The sequence below is a fragment of the Stegostoma tigrinum genome, chromosome 8 (genome assembly GCF_030684315.1).
Source record: "Stegostoma tigrinum isolate sSteTig4 chromosome 8, sSteTig4.hap1, whole genome shotgun sequence".
In the NCBI taxonomy this organism is placed as follows: Eukaryota; Metazoa; Chordata; class Chondrichthyes; order Orectolobiformes; family Stegostomatidae; genus Stegostoma; species Stegostoma tigrinum.
Genome location: NC_081361.1, coordinates 11,238,777 through 11,258,804, shown reverse-complemented (window position 1 = coordinate 11,258,804; position 20,028 = coordinate 11,238,777). Strand labels below are relative to the sequence as shown.

At 41.6% G+C, this 20,028-nt stretch overlaps 1 protein-coding gene across 9 annotated transcripts in view; it reads left to right on the top strand.

The window, feature by feature from the left end:
* Positions 1–20,028, top strand: part of fam20b (FAM20B glycosaminoglycan xylosylkinase) — a 210,825-nt gene that overhangs the window by 107,720 nt on the left and 83,077 nt on the right. For all 9 annotated transcript variants that reach the window (XM_059647734.1, XM_048539020.2, XM_048539016.2 and 6 more), the window contains one exon: positions 18,203–18,312. In XM_059647734.1, coding sequence (XP_059503717.1) covers positions 18,203–18,312 — 110 coding nt within the window. The remainder of the gene's footprint in view (positions 1–18,202; positions 18,313–20,028) is intronic.

Here is a 20,028-nt window from a genome sequence, read left to right as displayed (position 1 = left end):
AGCTCACGTTTATCTGCGTTATATTGCATTTGCCCAAGTATTTGCCCACTCAGCCAGCCAGCCTCTGAGTGTCCTCCTCACAGTGTATACTGCCACCCAGCTTAGTATTGTCTGCAAATTTGGAGATATTGCATTCAATTCCTTCATACTGTTACGACAGGGAATGGCTGAACCCCTCTGATAATTAAACTAAAACATAAGCCTTGATCTATTATAATAGGAGTAGGGGTTCCCATCTAATAATTATTCCTTAAACACCCAGAGAACCTTGCCTTTCCCCTTGTAATCTATTAAAGAGTAGTTAAAATAAAGAAAATCCCTGATCTCCCCTTTAAAAGTAACAAGAAACAATGAACAAATTACAAAATTACTAATAAACTGACAATTCCCTCCTAGACTACTAACTACTTTGTAACTGGTCTATATTTTAGTGGAATGCTGTTTAAATAAAGACCAGTCCCACTGATACAAACCCAATTAATAAGAAGCAATAAATTAACTCTGAGTTCACACAGACTGTGTTTTGGAATATTCTGTTGTCTCCAATCTCTTTACAAATGTCTTTCATCCATTAATTCTGCTGTCAGGGTTGTTTCATTTCACATTTCTTCAATGAGAGTTTCTTTTGATTAATTAGATGGGCTTTTTCTGACAGCTGGATGGTGCCAGCTGTGGCAGGTAGCAGTTGTCTCTCTTGTTCAGATGACATTTAGCTCTCTCCAGTTTTCAAAACGCCCTTGTCTTATATACCCACAATGATGTAATCACATTCTTATAATATGATTTAGTTTCAGGTTGTTAAAGCCATCAGATTTAAATTGAGTTGCCTTATTGTTTTGAGGTGCTATGTTTAAATTAACTGGCTGAATTCAAACTTATTGCCACAATGTCAAAACAAGACTGCTGTTTTGCCTGCTACCTGAAGTCTTTTTTGATACACTTGTTTCACCTTTTTGAGGCTCTCTGTACAGGCAACTTCAGCTGCTGCTCACAGACAGAAATTTCTAGAAAAATGTATAAGTACAGACGAAGCACAAATCTATTAAAGGAACCACATGTTTTGGCTTCCTCCCTTCCACCTCTCAATTACTCTACCCATCTTCGTAACAAATTGTTAATGTACACTGTGAACAGCTGATGACCCAGCACTGAACCCTGCAGTACCCCACTTGCCATGTCTTCCACTCTTTTTAAAAAGGTACCCATTTATTCTAATTCTTTGCTTCCTGCCTGCTAACTAGTTCTCTATCCACATTAATACTTTACCTCCAGTACGATGAGCTGTCATTTTCCTCAAGTACTCTGGAATGCCGAGCATCAGGCCCTGGGGACTTAGCAGATTTTAAGACCATCAATTTCCCCAATATCATTCCCTGACTAATAAAGATTTCCTTCAGTACAAGGAAGGCACTTGGCACACTTGCCTTCATTGGTCAGTGCATCGAATGTAGGAGTTGAGATGTTCTGTTATGCTGTGCAGGACTTTTAGAATACTACATCCCTGCTGTAGGAAAGGTGGTGTTAAACTTGAAAGGATTCAGAAAAGATTTACAAGAATGTTGCAAGGATAGAAGGATTTGAGCCATAGGGAGAGGCTGATTAGAGTGGGGCTTTTTTCCCACTGGATTGTTGGAGGCTGAGGGGTGACCTTATAGAAGTTTATAAAGTCATGAAGAGTATACATAGGGTGAATGGCTGAGGTCTTTTGCCCCAGGGTACAGGAGTCCAAAACCGGAAGATGTAGCTTTTATGGTAAGAGGGAAAAGATTTAGAGACCTGACAGGCAACTTCTTCATGCAGACGGTGCTGCATGTATGGAATGAGCTGCCATTGGACGTGGTGGAGGCGAGTACAATTACAGCATTTAAAAGGCATTTGGATGGGTACGTCAATAGGAAGGGATCAGAGAGATGTGGGCTAAATGCTGACAAATGGGACAATATTAATTTGGCATTTCTGGTCGGCATGGACAAGTTGGACTGAAGGGTCTGTCTCCGTGCTGTATAACTTTGGCTGTATCTGAATATTACTTAAATGGGGAAAGACTGCAGAAATCAGTAGCACGGAGGGATCTGCGAGTCCTCATACATGAATGACAAAAAGCTAGCGCACGAGTTCAGTTGGTAAAAGGGATAGCAAACGGACTGTTGGCCATTATTTCAAAGAACATTGAGTACGAAACAAAGGGAAATCTTGAGCACTCGTCAGACCAGAACTGGAAAGCAGTGAAAAGTTTTGTTTCCCTTATTTAAGGAAAGGTATACTGACTGGTATTAGATGCCAGTGCCTGACAGTTTACATCCAGAATACTTAAAGGAGTGAGTGAGTGCTGGGGGGATTTGCTAGGATGCAACCTGGACTGGAAGGAGTTATGGGGAGAGGTTGGATGGCCTGGGACTTTTTTCTCCTGGAGCGGGGGAGACTGGGGCGTGACCTTTTGAAGGTGTGTGGGATCATGAAAGCTATGGATAGGGTGGATGGCTGACAGCTTTTTCCCGTGGTGGGTGGGTCTAGGACTGGAGGGCATGGGTTTGGTTCGGAGGGGGAGAGATACGGAGGGGTCCGGGGGAGGGGGTTAGGTGGGTTTTTTTTCACGCAGAGGGTGGTGAGTGTCTGGGAAGGAGGTCATGCTGGAGGTCTTGGTAAAGGTGGGTACAATTTCATCATTTAAGAAACATTTAGATGGATACATGGATGGGACGGTCTCGAGCGATATATACCAAAATCAGGCAAATATGACTAGTTTAAATAGTGAAAACTGGGCAGCATGGGCAAGTTGGGCGAAAGGGCCTGTTTCTCTACTGGAGACCTCTACGACTGTATGATATCATCCCTCCTCATTGCAGTACTTGCCTCATCAATCAAGACTGTGACACCCCCAGCTCTTTATCAAGACCACCATTACCAGCTTGTTTACAGGAGGCACAGGGTGACTGGTTTACACTTACCAAAGGTTTCTGACTTATTATTTAAAAGTCTCAGCTTGCAGCTCTGATGACAGGAAATCAAATGTTTATCTTCAGATTAAGATGCTTTGTACTGCAGAGCAAAAGCAAGTCCTTCCCTCCAGCGGTCTGATAGCTTCTGATCCTAACATTCACTCCCAGAAGATCACCTGGGAGCCAGTTGCAGTTTTTGGCAGATAAGGTATCAATAGCTGATCATCGTACTACAGATCATTCAGTGTTTGTTGCCAAATCTCCATCCATACATGGACCTATGGCTTCGGCTTGTCGAATCAACAGCTGTGTAAAAGCACTTACAATGAGTACCAGATGATGTGCTATTTGTTGATGGCCAAATCTCCATTTGTATACAGCTCCCTGGTTCTGATGTGTCTATAAACAGCGCCTACAATAAACATCAGACAGCTTTCTTTTAAAATGTACAGAAATCCTTGTTTTTGAATCAGTCCTTTTTCCATTTCAGTCTACAATGTTATAAAAAAGAAAAATAAGAAGATACAATCTTTACATCCTGTATTCACTCGCAGATGCTATTTGAGAGCAATCTAGAGTTTAGACCCTTTTGAGGTACCTCTTTTTCTTTGCTCTGTTATCTCACTCCCTAAACTCTTGCTGTCAGACCTTATTCTTCTTTCTACTTATGTCATTGTTTCCTGTGTGTATAACGAACTCTGGCTCTTCATTCTTCCCCTTCAGAATGTATTGCAGCTGTTCAGTGAGTCCTTGGCCCCTGCGCTCAGGTAGGCCACAAACCATCCCGAAGTCACATCTGCAAGTTATAGAAATGACTATCAATACCCTCACTATTGAGTCTCCTGCCACTATTTGACTTCCCCTCTTTCTCTTCCTCGTTTGTACACTTGCCAGAGAAACCGCCACATTAACTATTCTCCACAACAGAAAAGCTGTTCTTGAGTGAGATGCACTTGTAGGCTTCCTCTCCCATCTTCTGACTGGGGTCACCCAGTCCTTTTCGAACTGCATTCCCTTAGGCTGAACAGTGACAACATCTAAAACTGTGCTATCTACGTAACTGTCAGCCTTACAGATGCACAGCAGTTCCAGTAGCTGATATTCAGGCTCTTTATCCTTGTGTTCAAGCTGGTCAAACCAGTGGCACTTTCTGCTTATGTTGTCATCCATACTGCCAGAGAAGTAAAACTTCCCACATACTGCAGACAATGCAGCACATGGGATTGCGCTTCCCTGACACAAACTAAATAAAAAATTAAGTTTGCAGCTTTGAAGTTTAGATTAACAATTTATTCACTACCTCCTAATTAGCTCTCTGCTTTGAACTGATGTCATTTCTGTCAGTCTCTTAGAAATTTGGCATTGTTCCTGTTGAGGTTGGTTGGTGCTGCAACTGGCTCGATCTGGGCCTCGATTTTCCAGTTTTCAGTGAGAAGCTTCATGGCCACTGTTCGTCCTCAGTCACTCCCCTGCTGCTGCTTCTCCAATTGGCTCAACCTGGGCCTTAATCATTTGGATTTCACTGAGCTCTGCTACCACTGTTCGCTCCCAGGTTTGCTCTGCTCCCACTGTTGCTCCAACTTGAAAACTTTGATTGAACTGTCCTTCAACTTCCAAATTGTAGGAAATTCAACTTAACATTGTTGAATCTCTTATTTAACTAAAGAGTCCGTATCTGATTCTGTAAAACGTACACTACATTTCTTTCAAGGCCAATCAATATCGTCTTCCTAGGGCACGGTGCCTAGAACTGCTTAGAATATTCTAGTCGTGGTCCTTTGTACTGCTGTGTCATTGCATCTATCGCTCTTGCATTTTTTTCCCTCCAGCCCGAAGGTCTTTAGTCACTTCATTATTTTCTGTGCTTGTACATCCCATTTTAATCATTTCAGTGCAGAGACCCTCAAGTCTGTTTATACTTCAGCTTTTTTCTGGTGTTTCACCATTTAGAAATTATTTTATCTTTGCTTTCAGTGTTTGTAAAAACAATGCATTTTATGTAATAATGAACAAATAAAATTTAGCAAATTGAACAACGAATCACCCACCTAAGGGGTCATTGATCATTCAGGGTGAACTGGAGGCAATTGGGAGGCAACAAGGGCATTGCTGTGTGCCAGGTGATGGTGTGCTTGAGGACTGGGCAATTTCTACGTTGTGAATGATGCTGCTTGGTCAGTCACTGAGGGCATCCTGCCTCGAGTCTCACTGGTACTTAGCACTGAGAGGTGAAGCAAGGCCAAATCTTTACCCCAGCCATTGCAAACTGTACTTGATCCTTAATGGTGAGAAGACTGTCTTTGAGGAACTCTGCAAGACAGGCCCCACTTCAGAAAGCATCATGATGTTGGTGGAGCTGGTGGCTCCCACCATCAGGTTAGCTGCAATCAAGGATGTCCCTGACACCACTGGAGGGTAGATTTTGAGTGGACTTACTATAGACTCGTGAGGGCAGACATCATGTAAAAGAGTTTTTGTTGGACATATAGTTACTGCAACTACAGTTTAGGACTGGAACGCTGGTACCTTTTCACTGAAACAAGTTCAACATGGAAGTGACCTTTGCTAATGTACCTTGGTGCACTGGTTTGTTTGATTGTGCTGGTGCCTTGGGAGCTCGGGACCAATGACAGACAGTCATAGTACCTCTGACTTTGTGTCATTGGTGCTTTATTGTCTTGTTCCACTTATTTTAAAATGCTTTTAAGGTATCAGCTGGTTCCATGTTTATGTCTGACTCCAGAATATGAACACCAAAATGAAAGCTGATACTCCAGTGCTCAAAAACTGAAGTACTTCTGGACTGTTGCAGGTGCTAGCTACTGTATGAGATGTTAAACCAAAGTGACATACGGTTTGTTGGGTGAATGGAAAAGATTCCATGGCACTACTTTTAAGAAGAGCAAAGAAATTATTCAAGTTGTCATTTCTGATATCTATTCTGCAATCAACATTTTTAAAAAGCCATTTAGTCATGACTGTATTTTTGTTTGTAAAAGCCTGCTTTGTGTACATATTGGCTATTGCATTTCCTATAACAGTGACTATACTTTGAAAGTACTTCATTGACTGTAAATTGATTTGACAATCAGTTGGTCATAAAAACAGCATTATTTAGAAATAAATCTTTCTGTCTAAGACACAAAATGCACTACAAGTGTTTAGAACAATTATTAACAAGTAGGTAGAAGAGTTTGGCGTGCCCATACTTTCTGGTGCAGTTGTAAAGCTATTTGTTTTTACTGATTTGTAATTTAATTACGTTTATAACTTGCCTTCATCAGCCAGAGGCATATTTCTACTTTTAGCCTTCCTGCATTGTCCTCTTGAGCAGTTGACGTGACCATTCCCATTTCTGAATATCACCTATCAAAAATTAAGTATCAATTTTTCTCATTTTTACAAATATAATTATCATTATCTGGATTGTTGTAAGCATGAAGAAAGCTTTACATTCTCATTTTCTCTGTCTCTTCCTCTCTCTTCCCTCAACCTCGCTCCCCCAATTTTTCTAGTATCTGCATAGCAACTGTCATCACTTCAGGTAATTCTGCCACCAAGTAAATTTTCACATCACTTGGTATATTACATTCTGTTTTTGTTAACACTTGTACTTACATGACAGATGCTATGACCCTGTAAGTCTGAAGATGATAACAAATGTTGACTCTTAGGCAAGTTCACCAGTTTCTGTAACGAGAGGTTTACATTTCAGTAAACAGAAACTTAAACCCACTGTGGTTCTAGAATTTTGTCATATTTTATCTGATTAGGTAAAAATTTAATCTTTGAAAAATAACTTTAGGGGTTTGTTCTGGGTCACTAATTTACAGAGAAATAAGCTGCAGTTTTAGTCCTGATTAAATTTCATGTTTTTTTGCTTCTGCAATCAAATTCAATCAAGAATTAAAATCTGTGCAGGGAATTGCCAATTGTAGCAATGAAGTATCATTCTGTAGCATTAGTCATTGTGACTTTACACAGCATCACATTTCCATCTGCTTATTATGCTGGTTACAGTCTTTGAATAATGGAGTACCATTAATACTAGTGATCCTTCCTTTGAATTGCTTACAGTACATTATCTCAAATATTATGTACATGAATGTAAATTTGAGTTATACAAGTGGCCTGCTGAAATTGATGATGAAAAAGTAAAATACTGTGCACTTTGCAAGTGGAAACATAATTTTAAATTATTCTGAAGTTTAGTGAGAACCAATGCATTGAATAGAACATTCATAGGACATTAACTCTTGAATCAAAATATTGTAGGACAGTAGATCGGGTAGAAGGTAATTCAAGCTGCAAATTCATGTGCTCCTGAACTATTATTTCAAATATATTCTTTGAAAGTAAATTTTAATTAGAAGAATTAAATAGAGTAGGATTCTCCAGAAAATAATCAGCAAAAGGAAATTGCACAGGTACAGGTTTTGTGGAAACCAGAGAGAAAGCAAATGCTTAAGAATGCTGAGTCTATATAATGGAACAAGTCAGGTTTCAGGTTCTTCAGTCTGTTAATTTCAACTCTTGTGACAAAAGTACCTTGTATTCCTCGTCTCTCTCTCTCTCTCTCTCCTTATTGTTTCTGGCTTTTTAAAAAACCTATTCATTCGATGTGGCATCGCTGGCTAGGCCAGCCCATCAAATGCAGGCAAATGGGACTAGATCAGTTTTGGAAACCTGATCAACATAGATGAGTTGGACTGAAGGGTCTGTTATGTGCTGAATGATTAACTACCCTGAACGAGCTGGTGGTGATCTGAATTCTTGAACATTTGCATTTGGTAAAAACATTAGTACTAGTTAGAAAGGGAGCTCCAGGGGTCATTAAACAAACAAAAAACCACAGATCCTGGAAGTCTAAGCAAAACAAGTAGCTGGAGAAATGTGGCAGGTCTGGCAGCATCTGTGCTGAGAAAGCAGAGCCAACATTTTGGGTCTGGTGACTCTTCTTCAGAAGACTGCTGAGTTTCTCTAGCTATTTCTGTTTTAGCGGCACAGTCATGATCCAGTAAGAGTGAAACAACTACAACACAGCTTTAGATTAAGATGGTTTGTGAAGACAGGAGGTGGTGTACCACTCATACATCTACTATCCTTACCCTTGGTGATGGAAGCTGCTAGTTTGGAATCAGTTGTGGTGAATTACTGGAGTTCATTTGTAGATGATGCACACTGGTGCCAGTGATAAAGACAGTAAGTATTACTGAGGGTATGGCTGCCAATTAAGTAAGTTGTTTTGTCCTGTATATTCTTGATTAATTGAGTGTTGTTGGAGCTCAAGCTATATATGTATTTCTCCTATAACGCAATAGCTGCATTCTTGTTTGACCTCACTCCATAGAAAATTGTCATACCTGTACAGCAGAAAGTTCATATTCCAAACAGCATCCACTATTCATCAATCGCATTTCGGTCAATTTGTGTTAATGAAACATGCGTTATAGCAGAAATACTTGTACAGGCATATGGACAGTATTTCATCATTTTCGTAACTTATGCCTTGTAGATGGTAAACAGACACTGGGGAGACAGGAGGTGAGTTACATGCTTTGGGATTTTGAGCCCCTGAACTGGTCTTGTAGTCAGTGTTTATGCTGGCCCAGTTTCATTTTCATCAGTGGTAATCCCAAGATGTTGGTAATAAGGAATTCAGTAACGGTAATGTCATTGAATATCACAAGACAATGGTTGGATTCTGTCTTGTTGGAGGTAGTCATTGCCTGGCGCTTGTGTGAATGTTTACTCACCAGCTGTCATGACCATCTTGGTCTGACCGCATATGGGCATGGAATTCATGTGAATTCCAGTGGATTATCTTCATAATGCATGTGGTAGTTTTTAAAAAAAATTCATTCCTGGGATGAGGACATCACTGGCAATGCCAGCATTTATGGCCCATCGCAGAGGACAGTTAAGAGTCAACCACATTGCTGTGGGTCTGGAGTCAAATGTAGATCAGACCAGGTAAGGGTGGCAGATTTCTTTCCTGAAGGACATTAGTGAATGAGGTGAGCTTTTCCAACAATTGACAGTGGATTAATGGTCATCATTAGCCTCTTAATTGCAGATTTTTCTAAATTGATTTCAAATTCTATCATCTGCTCTGGCAAGATTTGAACCCAGGTCCCCAGAACATTACCTCGGTCTCTGGATTAATAGTCCAGCAATAATACCACGAGGTTATTGTCTTTCCTGCCAACACAAAATTGTCCAATACTTTGAGGTGGGATCCAGGTATCTTAAAACTATGAAAAGTGAAATTGGAATGATATGTGACTACTGTTTTGATGAAATTGATGTTTTTGAACTGTATTGTGAGAAGGAAGAAATTGATATGTTAATCCTTTTTGGGAAGCCCAGTCTAAGACTTATATTGAGGTATATACCTGTTTACTAACTTGTCAGAATTAGGAAGCGAATGCTTTATTCATTTGTACTTCTGGAGAGCAGAGCAATCAAAGGGATACTGTTATGATTGAAACTCTCAATGCTGTTAACAACTGACTGACATGAAATAAATAATTTCGAAGATGTGAAAAATTAATAAAATGTGCATGCCCATTCAAATTATATTTGTTTCTTCCCATTTTAATTTGCCACTTGTTTTGTACAACTGATTGCCATATGTTAATTGTTAAAATTGGTTTGTGTTTATCTGGTGCCGTGAACAAATGTTTTAAGCAAATAGCTGATCTTAAAATAAAATGTAGCCCTTCATTTCCAAATCAAATATCTCAAATTTCCAAGTTGGAAATTAATTTGTCAATTATATGTCCACCTTACAAGTCTGCTTATATCTTATTGCAGTTTGTTGAGGTCCATCTCAATATTGATTCTTCCCTTGCCCAAATCTCTCTTTAGGGGAAAGAAGTGATATAATTAGTTTGTGATGAATTTAGAGATATGCAAGTCTCACCCATTAAACAACCTATAACATTAATTTATATTTATATTTTAAATAAGAAAATGTCCCAAGACCCTTAACAGGCACATTATTTAAAAACAGTAATCCACATATGAAGTATTAGATCACATGGCCAAAACCTTGGTTAAAAAGGGAGATTACAAAGAGTGTTCGAAATGAAACGCCAAGTTAGAGGGATGGAGAGATGTAGAGAGAAAATACCACAGCTTCGGGGGTATACATTGCTCCAGCGTTGCTAGCCACGCCTTATTAAATTTGGGGATGCTGAGAAGGCCGGAAATAGTGTGTGCAGAAACCCCAAGGAGCTTGGGGCTCAATTAAAGGATAAAGGGAGAGGACAAGGCTATAGGCAAATCTGAAAACCAGGATGAGAATTTGAAATAATGGGAACTGCAGATGCTGGAGATTCCAAGATAATAAAATGTGAGGCTGGATGAACACAGCAGGCCAAGCAGCATCTCAGGAGCACAAAAGCTGACGTTTCGGGCCTAGACCCTTCATCAGAGAGGGGGATGGGGGGAGGGAACTGGAATAAATAGGGAGAGAGGGGGAGGCGGACCGAAGATGGAGAGTAAAGAAGATAGGTGGAGAGAGTGTAGGTGGGGAGGTAGGGAGGGGATAGGTCAGTCCAGGGAAGATGGACAGGTCAAGGAGGTGGGATGAGGTTAGTAGGTAGCTGGGGGTGCGGCTTGGGGTGGGAGGAAGGGATGGGTGAGAGGAAGAACCGGTTAGGGAGGCAGAGACAGGTTGGACTGGTTTTGGGATGCAGTGGGTGGGGGGGAAGAGCTGGGCTGGTTGTGTGGTGCAGTGGGGGGAGGGGATGAACTGGGCTGGTTTAGGGATGCAGTAGGGGAAGGGGAGATTTTGAAACTGGTGAAGTCCACATTGATACCATATGGCTGCCATTTACAATCCGACCCCACCACCCAAGACATTTTTCCATCCCCTCCCCTGTCTGCTTTCCGGAGAGACCACTCTCTCCGTGACTCCCTTGTTCGCTCCACACTGCCCTCCAACCCCACCACACCCGGCACCTTCCCCTGCAACCGCAGGAAATGCTACACTTGTCCCCACACCTCCTCCCTCACCCCCATCCCAGGCCCCAAGATGACATTCCACATTAAGCAGAGGTTCACCTGCACATCTGCCAATGTGGTATACTGCATCCACTGTACCCGGTGCGGCTTCCTCTACATTGGGGAAACCGAGCGGAGGCTTGGGGACCGCTTTGCAGAACACCTCCGCTCAATTCGCAACAAACAACTGCACCTCCCAGTCGCAAACCATTTCCACTCCCCCTCCCATTCTCTTGATGACATGTCTATCATGGGCCTCCTGCACTGCCACAATGATGCCACCCGAAGGTTGCAGGAACAGCAACTCATATTCCGCCTGGGAACCCTGCAGCCATATGGTATCAATGTGGACTTCACCAGTTCAAAATCTCCCCTTCCCCTACTGCATCCCTAAACCAGCCCAGTTCATCCCCTCCCCCCACTGCACCACACAACCAGCCCAGCTCTTCCCCCCCACCCACTGCATCCCAAAACCAGTCCAACCTGTCTCTGCCTCCCTAACCGGTTCTTCCTCTCACCCATCCCTTCCTCCCACCCCAAGCCGCACCCCCAGCTACCTACTAACCTCATCCCACCTCCTTGACCTGTCCATCTTCCCTGGACTGACCTATCCCCTCCCTACCTCCCCACCTACACTCTCTCCACCTATCTTCTTTACTCTCCATCTTCGGTCCGCCTCCCCCTCTCTCCCTATTTATTCCAGTTCCCTCCCCCCATCCCCCTCTCTGATGAAGGGTCTAGGCCCGAAACGTCAGCTTTTGTGCTCCTGAGATGCTGCTTGGCCTGCTGTGTTCATCCAGCCTCACATTTTATTATCTGAGAATTTGAATGTGGGAATTGCTTGATGTTTGTCTGGTGCAAGTGTTACTTGGCATTTGTCATTTTCAAACCAGGATATCGTTCAAGTCTATTGGCAGCTGGACAGAAACTGCTTTGATATTTATGGAGTTGGAAATGGTGCCGACTATTATGCAATCATCAGCGAACATCTCCACGATGGAGGGTAGGTCAATGATGAAGCAGCTTAAGTGTTTAGTGCCAACAACCCGGGTTTGATTCCAGCCTCGGGCGACTATCCAAGTGGACTTCGCACATTCTCGCTATATCTGCATGAGTTTCCTCCGAGTGCTCCGGTTTCCTCCCACAGTCCAAAGATGTGCAGGGTAGGTGGATTGGCCATGCTGGATTGCCCTTGGTGCCCAGGGATGTTTAGGTTAGGTGGGTTAGACATGGCAAATCAGATTCTGGGTAGGATGCTCTTTTGATTGGCAGTGTGGGCTTGTTGGTAAAAATGGCCTGTTTACATACTGTAGGGATTCTTTGAGACAATCTATGGGACATTAAGGTTGTTGGACTTGGGACACTACCCTGAGAAACTCTTGTAAAGAAGTCCTGGAGCCAAGATGACTGACTTCCATCAACCACAACCATCTTCCTTTGTGCCATTGATGACTCCCACCAGCAGAGAGTTTTCCCCTGTTTCTCTTGACTCCAATTTTGCTAAGAGTCTTTGATGCCACACTCAGTAAGATGAGAACTTAATATCAGCAGCAGTCACACTTGACTCATCTACGGGGAACAAATGCATGTGTAAGGGTTTCACTAGTAGATGAGCTAAAATGAAGGTGGAAGATTTTATGGAATTGGAGTTAGGGCATCTGAATGATTACATAAATATGTGGTCAGAAACTCATCTTGGGTGTCAACCATGACACCAAGGCTGAGAACAGCTTAATCTCAGACAGCTGCCAGAAAGAAGAATGTAATCTGATAGCTGGGGAATGGAACTTGAAGTGGCAATCAAAAATATTGGGTGAAATATTCTTCAGCCTGCTCATAAATCTATTTTTTAGCTATATCTTCCACCAGTAGAAACGGAAATGGATCAATGCAGTATGCCCAGGGAAGGGCCAGCAAGAATAGGAAAGTTAGGAGAAGAAGAGGACTTGCCTCATTTTTCCAACAATAGCTGCCATATTTGGGCAACTTTTTTTTATATAGGTCTTAATTTTTTTGTATTAATTGAGTGTTAGTTTAGTCAATGGGTGAGTCAGTTGGAGGTGGTAAGAATCCCTACAATATGGAAGCAGGCCCTTTGGCCCTACAAGTCCATACCGAACCTCCAATGTATCCCACCTAGTCCACACATCCCTGAACTCTACGGGCAATTTAGCATAGCCAATCCATCTAACCTGCACGTCTTTGGACTGTGGGAGGAAACCGGGGCACCTGGAGGAAACGCATGCAGACACGGGGTGAACAGGTGAGTGGGTAGTCAAATCGAGGGGACTTAGGTAGTCTTTGGGTCATATGGTCTTGTTGAAATCAGTTTAGGATGTCAGATTGGGATTGGTTGGTAGAGCACTCCGGTTTCATCAGGTTGGGAAAGTATAGTTGATGGTGACGTGGAGTTACTTATGCTGCAGTGTTGAGTAACGTGTGCTAGCCACTGAGTTAGACTTGGTATTAAACTATATAACATTTCAGAGGTATGTATGCAAGCAAGCTCTGTGTGTGCCCCAAGTCTCCATCCTGTGCTCAGGATCAGAAACATCAGAAGCATAAGTTAACCCATCAGAAGTCTGAACTTCAGGCATTTGGCTGTTAGTCAAGAATTCAACAGGGCCCTAATGCAGATCTCCCAACATTTGTCCGATCTTCGGTCCAGACACAGGAAAACTTTAGGAAAAAATCTTATTGTGCTTTTGGATGATGTTGCTGAAGGATATCATGTAGTTGCGAAATAGGAGGGACTCATGGTGAAAGGTGGTTTGACAAATGCTTCATATAAATCACTTGTTGGTAACTGTTCTGGAGGTGGACAACAGAGTTGAAATAAACAGAATGTGCTCTGATTGGTAGAATGCAACAAGTGGTGTACCCCAGGGATATGTATTTGGACTGTCAATCTTTCACCATTTGTATCATCACTTGGATAAAAGAATAAAGTTGTACATCTGAATTTGCATACAATATGTTGTTGGGCAAAGTACAACATCTGACTGAGAGGAAGAAGTTAAGGAAGGAAGTAAACTAAGTGAACGGGGAAAAGCTGTGATACATAAATTCAGTGTGGGGAATGTGACACCATTTGCTTTTTCACATGACAGGTAGTTAATTGAAAGGGATTAGTTAGGGAGCTTGAGTTATTAGACATTTAAAAAAATTCTTTCATGTGACCATGGATGTCGCTGGCAAGGCCCATCCCTGATTGCTTTTAAACTGCAGTTTCAATTCTGTTAGTCACGTCTGAATCCACATGTTGGCTAGACCAATAAGGTCAGAGGTTATCTTCCCGGTGAAAGGATAGTTTTATGTTACAGATTTGTTAATTGAGTTTAAATTCCATTAGTTGCCATGGTGGGATTTGGACCCAGGTCTGCAGAGGGCATCTGGTTACTAGTCCAGCGACATTATCACTTTGCCACCATTACCTTTTATGTTCTGTATTTATATGCCTGCATATCATTTTGTGAACACACTTTTTCATAGTTTCTTATGGTCTTGGGCAGAGTAGTTGTTGTACAAGGCTGTTATACACCCAGCTAGAATGCTTTCTATGGTGCATATATAAAAGTTGGTGAGGGTCCTTTTATGGACGCCGCGAATTTTCTAAGCTGCCTGAGGGAGAAGAGATGTTGTTTAACCTGAGAGAATACAATTTTCTATTAATTGCTGTGTGCAGTAATTGTTCTCTGTCATGATTCCTCTTGATAGTGGCTGTCAAATCTGAACTGTAGATCATTGAGAAATGTGTATGCTTCGCAAAGTGATTGCTAACATTAAACTCAAGAAAATGTCTTGCATAATTTGGAAAGTGATCATTGAGGACCTGACACAAAAATAGTAATAGGTGCAATGATTACAATCTCTCTCTCTCGATATCCGAAAAACAAAAGAACTGATCATTTCCTTCAGGAAGGAAGGAGGAGGACACGTGCCTATCCACATCAATGGAACTGAGGTGGACAGGGTCAAGAGCATCAAATTCCTAGTAGTGACAACAACCTACAATCTGTCTTGGACCTCACACGTAGATACGACGGTCAAGAAGGTTCAACTACATCTCTTCCTCAGGCATGCCCATAAGGACACTCACTAACTGTTACAGATGCACTATTGAAAGTATTCCATCTGGCTGCAAAACAGGCTGGTACGGCAACTGATCTGCCCAGGACCATGAGAAACTACAGAAAATTGTGTGCACTGCCCGGGCCATCACAGAAGCCAACCCCCCATCTATTGACTCCATTTACACTTCTCATTGCCGCAGAAAGGCTGCCAATATCATCAGAGACCCCTCCCAGCCTGGTAATACTCTCTTCCAACCTCTTCTGTCAGGCAGAAGATACAGAAGCTTGGACCAACAGGTTCAAAAAACAGCTTCCTCCCTGCTGTTATTCGACTGCTGAATGGATCTCTCGAACTCTAAATAATATTGATCTTACATTGTGTACCTCCTGTGCAGCTGTAACCTTTGTATGCCTTGCTCTGTCTCAACACCCTATCATCTGTATGTCCTTGTCTGCTACGACCTCCCTATACTGCTCACAGAACAAAGTTTTTCACTGTACTAAGGTACATGTGATTACAGTAAATCAAGCCAGATTATACTAAGATAACAAGGTGTAGAGTTGGATGAACACAGCAATCTGAGCAGGAAAGCTTTATGTTTTGGGCCTCGACCCTCCTTCAGAAAATTTTCTGAAGGAGGGTCGAGGCCCGAAACGTCAAGCTTTCCTGCTCCTATGATGCTGCTTGGCCTGCTGTGTTCATCAAGCTCTATACCTTGTTACCTCAGATGCTCCAGCATCTGCAGTTCCTACTATCTGAAACATTATACTAAGACTGGTTTTGTATCTAAGGTTTTGGAGTGGATTTGTAGCTTGGGTTGTGGGTGTTGAGATTGGTTGGCTCACCAAGGTGGTTTCTTGTTTCGCAGATGTTTTGTCACCATGCAGCCTCTGATGAAGCGTTGTTGTGTTTTCCCGCCTGGTTTTTAAACCCTGGAGCCCATTGAGCTGGACTGCCTCACCTTCAGTCATCCTTCGTAGTGGAATGTATATGGGGTCGAGTTCAATGTGTTTGTTACTAGTATGCTTCGCAGAGTGCCATGCTTCTAGGAATTGTTGTGCTTGTCTCTGCCTAGCCTGTCCCAGGATCTTGGTGTTGTCCCAGTCAAAGCAGTGGTTCTCCTTTATCCACATGGATTGAGATGAGTGAGTATTGGTCGTGATTTTTTGTAGCCAGCTGGTGTTCATGTACTCTTGTTGTTAGTTTCCTTCCTGGTTGTCTGATGTAGTGTTTCTCACAGTCTCTGCAGAGGATTTTGTAGATGACATTGGTCCTGTCCATGGCGGAGAGTGGGTCTATAGTTCAGGTGAGCAGTTCTCATCGGGTTGACTTGGACTTGTGTGCCGCTCTGATGCCTAGCGGTTGTAGGAGTCTTGTGGTGAGTTCGGACGTGTTCCTGATATCTTTGAAAACTTGGAAGAGATATTCTTCTTCCTCTTGGTGTAGTTCTGTGTTGCTGGACTATGTTGTTGCCCTTTTAAATAGCGGTTGCAAATCTGCGAAACAAGAAACCAGCTTGGTGAACCAACCAACCTCAACTAGTTTTGTGTTTGGCAGTTTGATTGAATTTTGCTTCTGCACTTAACTTTTGAAGCTAAGGTTAAAGTTGTTTTTGAAAATACTGTCCAGAAATTGAAGGGGAATCATTGTTCATATCCAAGATTTCAAATTGCTTTGGAAATTATTTTTCTGTTGACTATTTACTTTATAAACCATTTTGAAACATTTTGTATATGTTTAAATCTGTAGAAAGACATTTTCAGACATGCACATTAATTTTAAGATGTGTGGAATAACAGATTTTTGAGAATTTAAAGTTTAGAAATGCATTTTTTGTTTGTCTACGAGAATATTTGCTGTGAATCTGAACACGCTCTCTTTGCCCAAACTCTCAATAATTAAAAATTCAACCCTTAGAAAGTTGTTTCAAAACCTGAGTCCTACATTAATCAAATGTTTGCAATTCTGTTAAAAGTCAAGTTAAACTGGTGGAAGTCTTTTGAATCTCAAAAAGGAACATTCATTATGCCAGTCTCACCAAGGTCTTATGTAATTGTAGCAAGTTTTATTCATTGCTGTATTCCAACTGTCTTACAATTTTTAAGTCAATAAATGTCATTTGCCTTTGTAAGGCTTGCATTCCTTGTATGATCACACCCTAGTGGCACTCAGGCATGGATCATGGTCCATAAGTAGTGCTATGAAGGCAAGTGTCCTTCATGCTGCAATCATTTTGCTTCCCAATGCCTGAGAAGTGAAACTATAATTCATAAATTGGATTATCTGTAGTGTGCTAGGTTCATTAACATATTTAAATTGCCAGTCTCTGACAGCAGGTTGGCTGCATTTTAGGAACCTGGAAATGGGTGCTTTTGATGGGATTTCTAGGTGGCATTCAGAATTTACAAATTTGTATGTTCTAGCCTTTTTCCATTTATGTGCTGAATCTCCTCCCTAGATCTTTGCCAATTACGCTGAGCAACAGGAAATCTAAAATATACCAATTTCAGTAGTCTTTGTTTATAAATTGCAAAAGGCTTGTGATTTTGTGAAATCCCACAAGATTGTTTACTCTGTTAAACTTGTCCAAGAGAAGTTGCCACCCAGATGTTTAATGTGCTAAGCTGATGATATCTGCATTAATTACTGGCTTGGATCCTGTTTTATTAGCAACGTGATGTGACTCTGCCAGTAAATATTCTACTATTTTTCATGAATTTGGTAAATTCAGTAAATCCAGAAATTAACACTAAACTGCACTGGCAATGAGAAGACTCCTGTATAACCACAAAAGAATACTAGTTACCAGAATTCAGAAATTAAAACTAAATGTTTGACGGTACTTGACAGAAGCATCTGTGAGAAAAGAAGGTAACTTTTCATCAGAGCAGTTTATCTTTCCACGGATGTTGCTAGAGCTGCTGAATTGTCCTAGCATTTTGTTTTAATTTCCTGTTTTGACTTCTGTACTATACTGGAATTTCATAGTAGGGTTTTTGTCTCATCACTTCTAAACTTCAAAGTGTTGAAACAGAACTGACAGGTAAGTCTTCGCATTTGATTTTTTTACTGACTGCCACTTTACAGCCAGAAACTGAATTCTTATAATTGCTTAGTCTGTATAAGAAAAGATATTTACTAGAAAAAGTAAGCTTTTTGATCTGTATTCTTTCACTCAGGATCTTGGGATTACATCGGGCTCCAGTGGTTGTTGGGAGATATGTGAACTTGCATAGCGAGATAAAACCAGTCGCCTCTGAGCAGCTTCTGAGCACCTTCCTCAGACAGGGTATGTTTTGGATATATAGTAATCCCAGATAATTACTGCTATTCATTCCACAATCACACAGATATATCATATTATACAGTGATGTACAAACTGGACACACACATTATAGGGTGCCAAGGTTTGAATCTGCCACAACTGCTGAATTGTTAAAGTAAAGGGTCTATTTTGATATTAAAAGTACCATCAGTGCCTTTCTCCTGAAGCAAAATGCTGTTCTGAAAGAGTGACAGGAGTTACATTTAAGCTATCCCCTCAGTCTCATCTCCTCCAAAGGCAGCCAATTTGCAGCTTTTTGTAATCAAATGACATTCAAAACATGGTATAAAACTAAACCTAATTAAACTGGTAATAAAGCATTACAAATGAGGGATTATGAAAGAGGTGCTAATGTAATTCTTTGTTCATGTGCTTTTCCATCTGATTGTGATATCCTGCAAAGTATATGCAGTTGTTTCCATCCATATTTTAACATCCAACTTTAGTGGAGATATTAAATGAGCAAGGCGAAGTACGTGTTGAAGTGGGTCTGTTTTTTTTCTTCTGGATGTAATTAAAATCACATCTGGATCAAACTACTGTATTCAAACATATAACTACAGGTGCATGAAAAGCTAGAACACTGGAAGTCTTATTCCTTTTCAGGAAACTACATACCTCTTTAGAGAACTGACTAATTTTAACAGTTACATAGAGAAAAGCTATGTTTCCTCTCTGAAGTACTAACTCAGACATTTGCAACTGCTGCAAATTGAAAAGCCAATGAGAAGACCATAATAAGGTGATAAGATGCCTCACGGGATGCTGCTGAGTAAGGTGCGGGTCCATGGTGTTCGAGGTGAGCTACTGGTTTGGATCGAGGATTGGCTGTCTGCCAGAAGGCAGAGTGTTGGGATAAAAGGCTCTTTTTCGGAATGGCAACCGGTGACAAGTGGTGTCCCACAGGGTTCAGTGTTGGGGCCGCAGCTGTTCACTTGAGATATTAATGATCTGGATGAAGGGACTGGGGACATTCTGGCGAAGTTTGCCGATGATACGAATTTAGGTGGACAGGCAGGCAGTACTGAAGAGGTGGGGAGGCTGCAGAAAGATTGAGACAGTTTAGGAGAGTGGTCCAGGAAATGGCTGATGAAATTCAACGTAAGCAAATGCGAGGTCTTGCACTTTGGAGAAAAGAATATAGGCATGGACTATTTTTTAAATGGTGAGAAAATTCATAAAGCCAAAGTGCAAAGGGATCTGGGAGTGCTAGTCCAGGAATTCTCTAAAGGTTACCTTGCAGGTAGAGTCCGTAATTCAGAAAGCGAATGTAATGTTATCACTTTTCTCAAGAGGGTTGGAATATAAAAGCAGCGATGTGCTTCTGAGACATTATAAAGCTCTAGTTAGGCCCTATTTAGAATACTGTGCCCAATTTTGGGCCCCACACCTCAGGAAGGACATACTGGCACTGGAGTGTGTCCAGTGGAGATTCACATGGATGATCCCTGGAATGGTAGGCCTAACATAAGACCATAAGACAGAGGAGTGGAAGTAAGGCCATTCGGCCCATCAAGTCCACACCGCCATTTAAATCATGGCTGATAGGCATTTCAGCTCCACGTCCCTGCACTCTCCCCATAGCCATTAATTCCTTCTGAGATCAAGAATTTGTCGATCTCTGCCTTGAAGGCATCCAAAGTCCCGGCCTCCACTGCACTCCGTGGCAATAAATTTCAC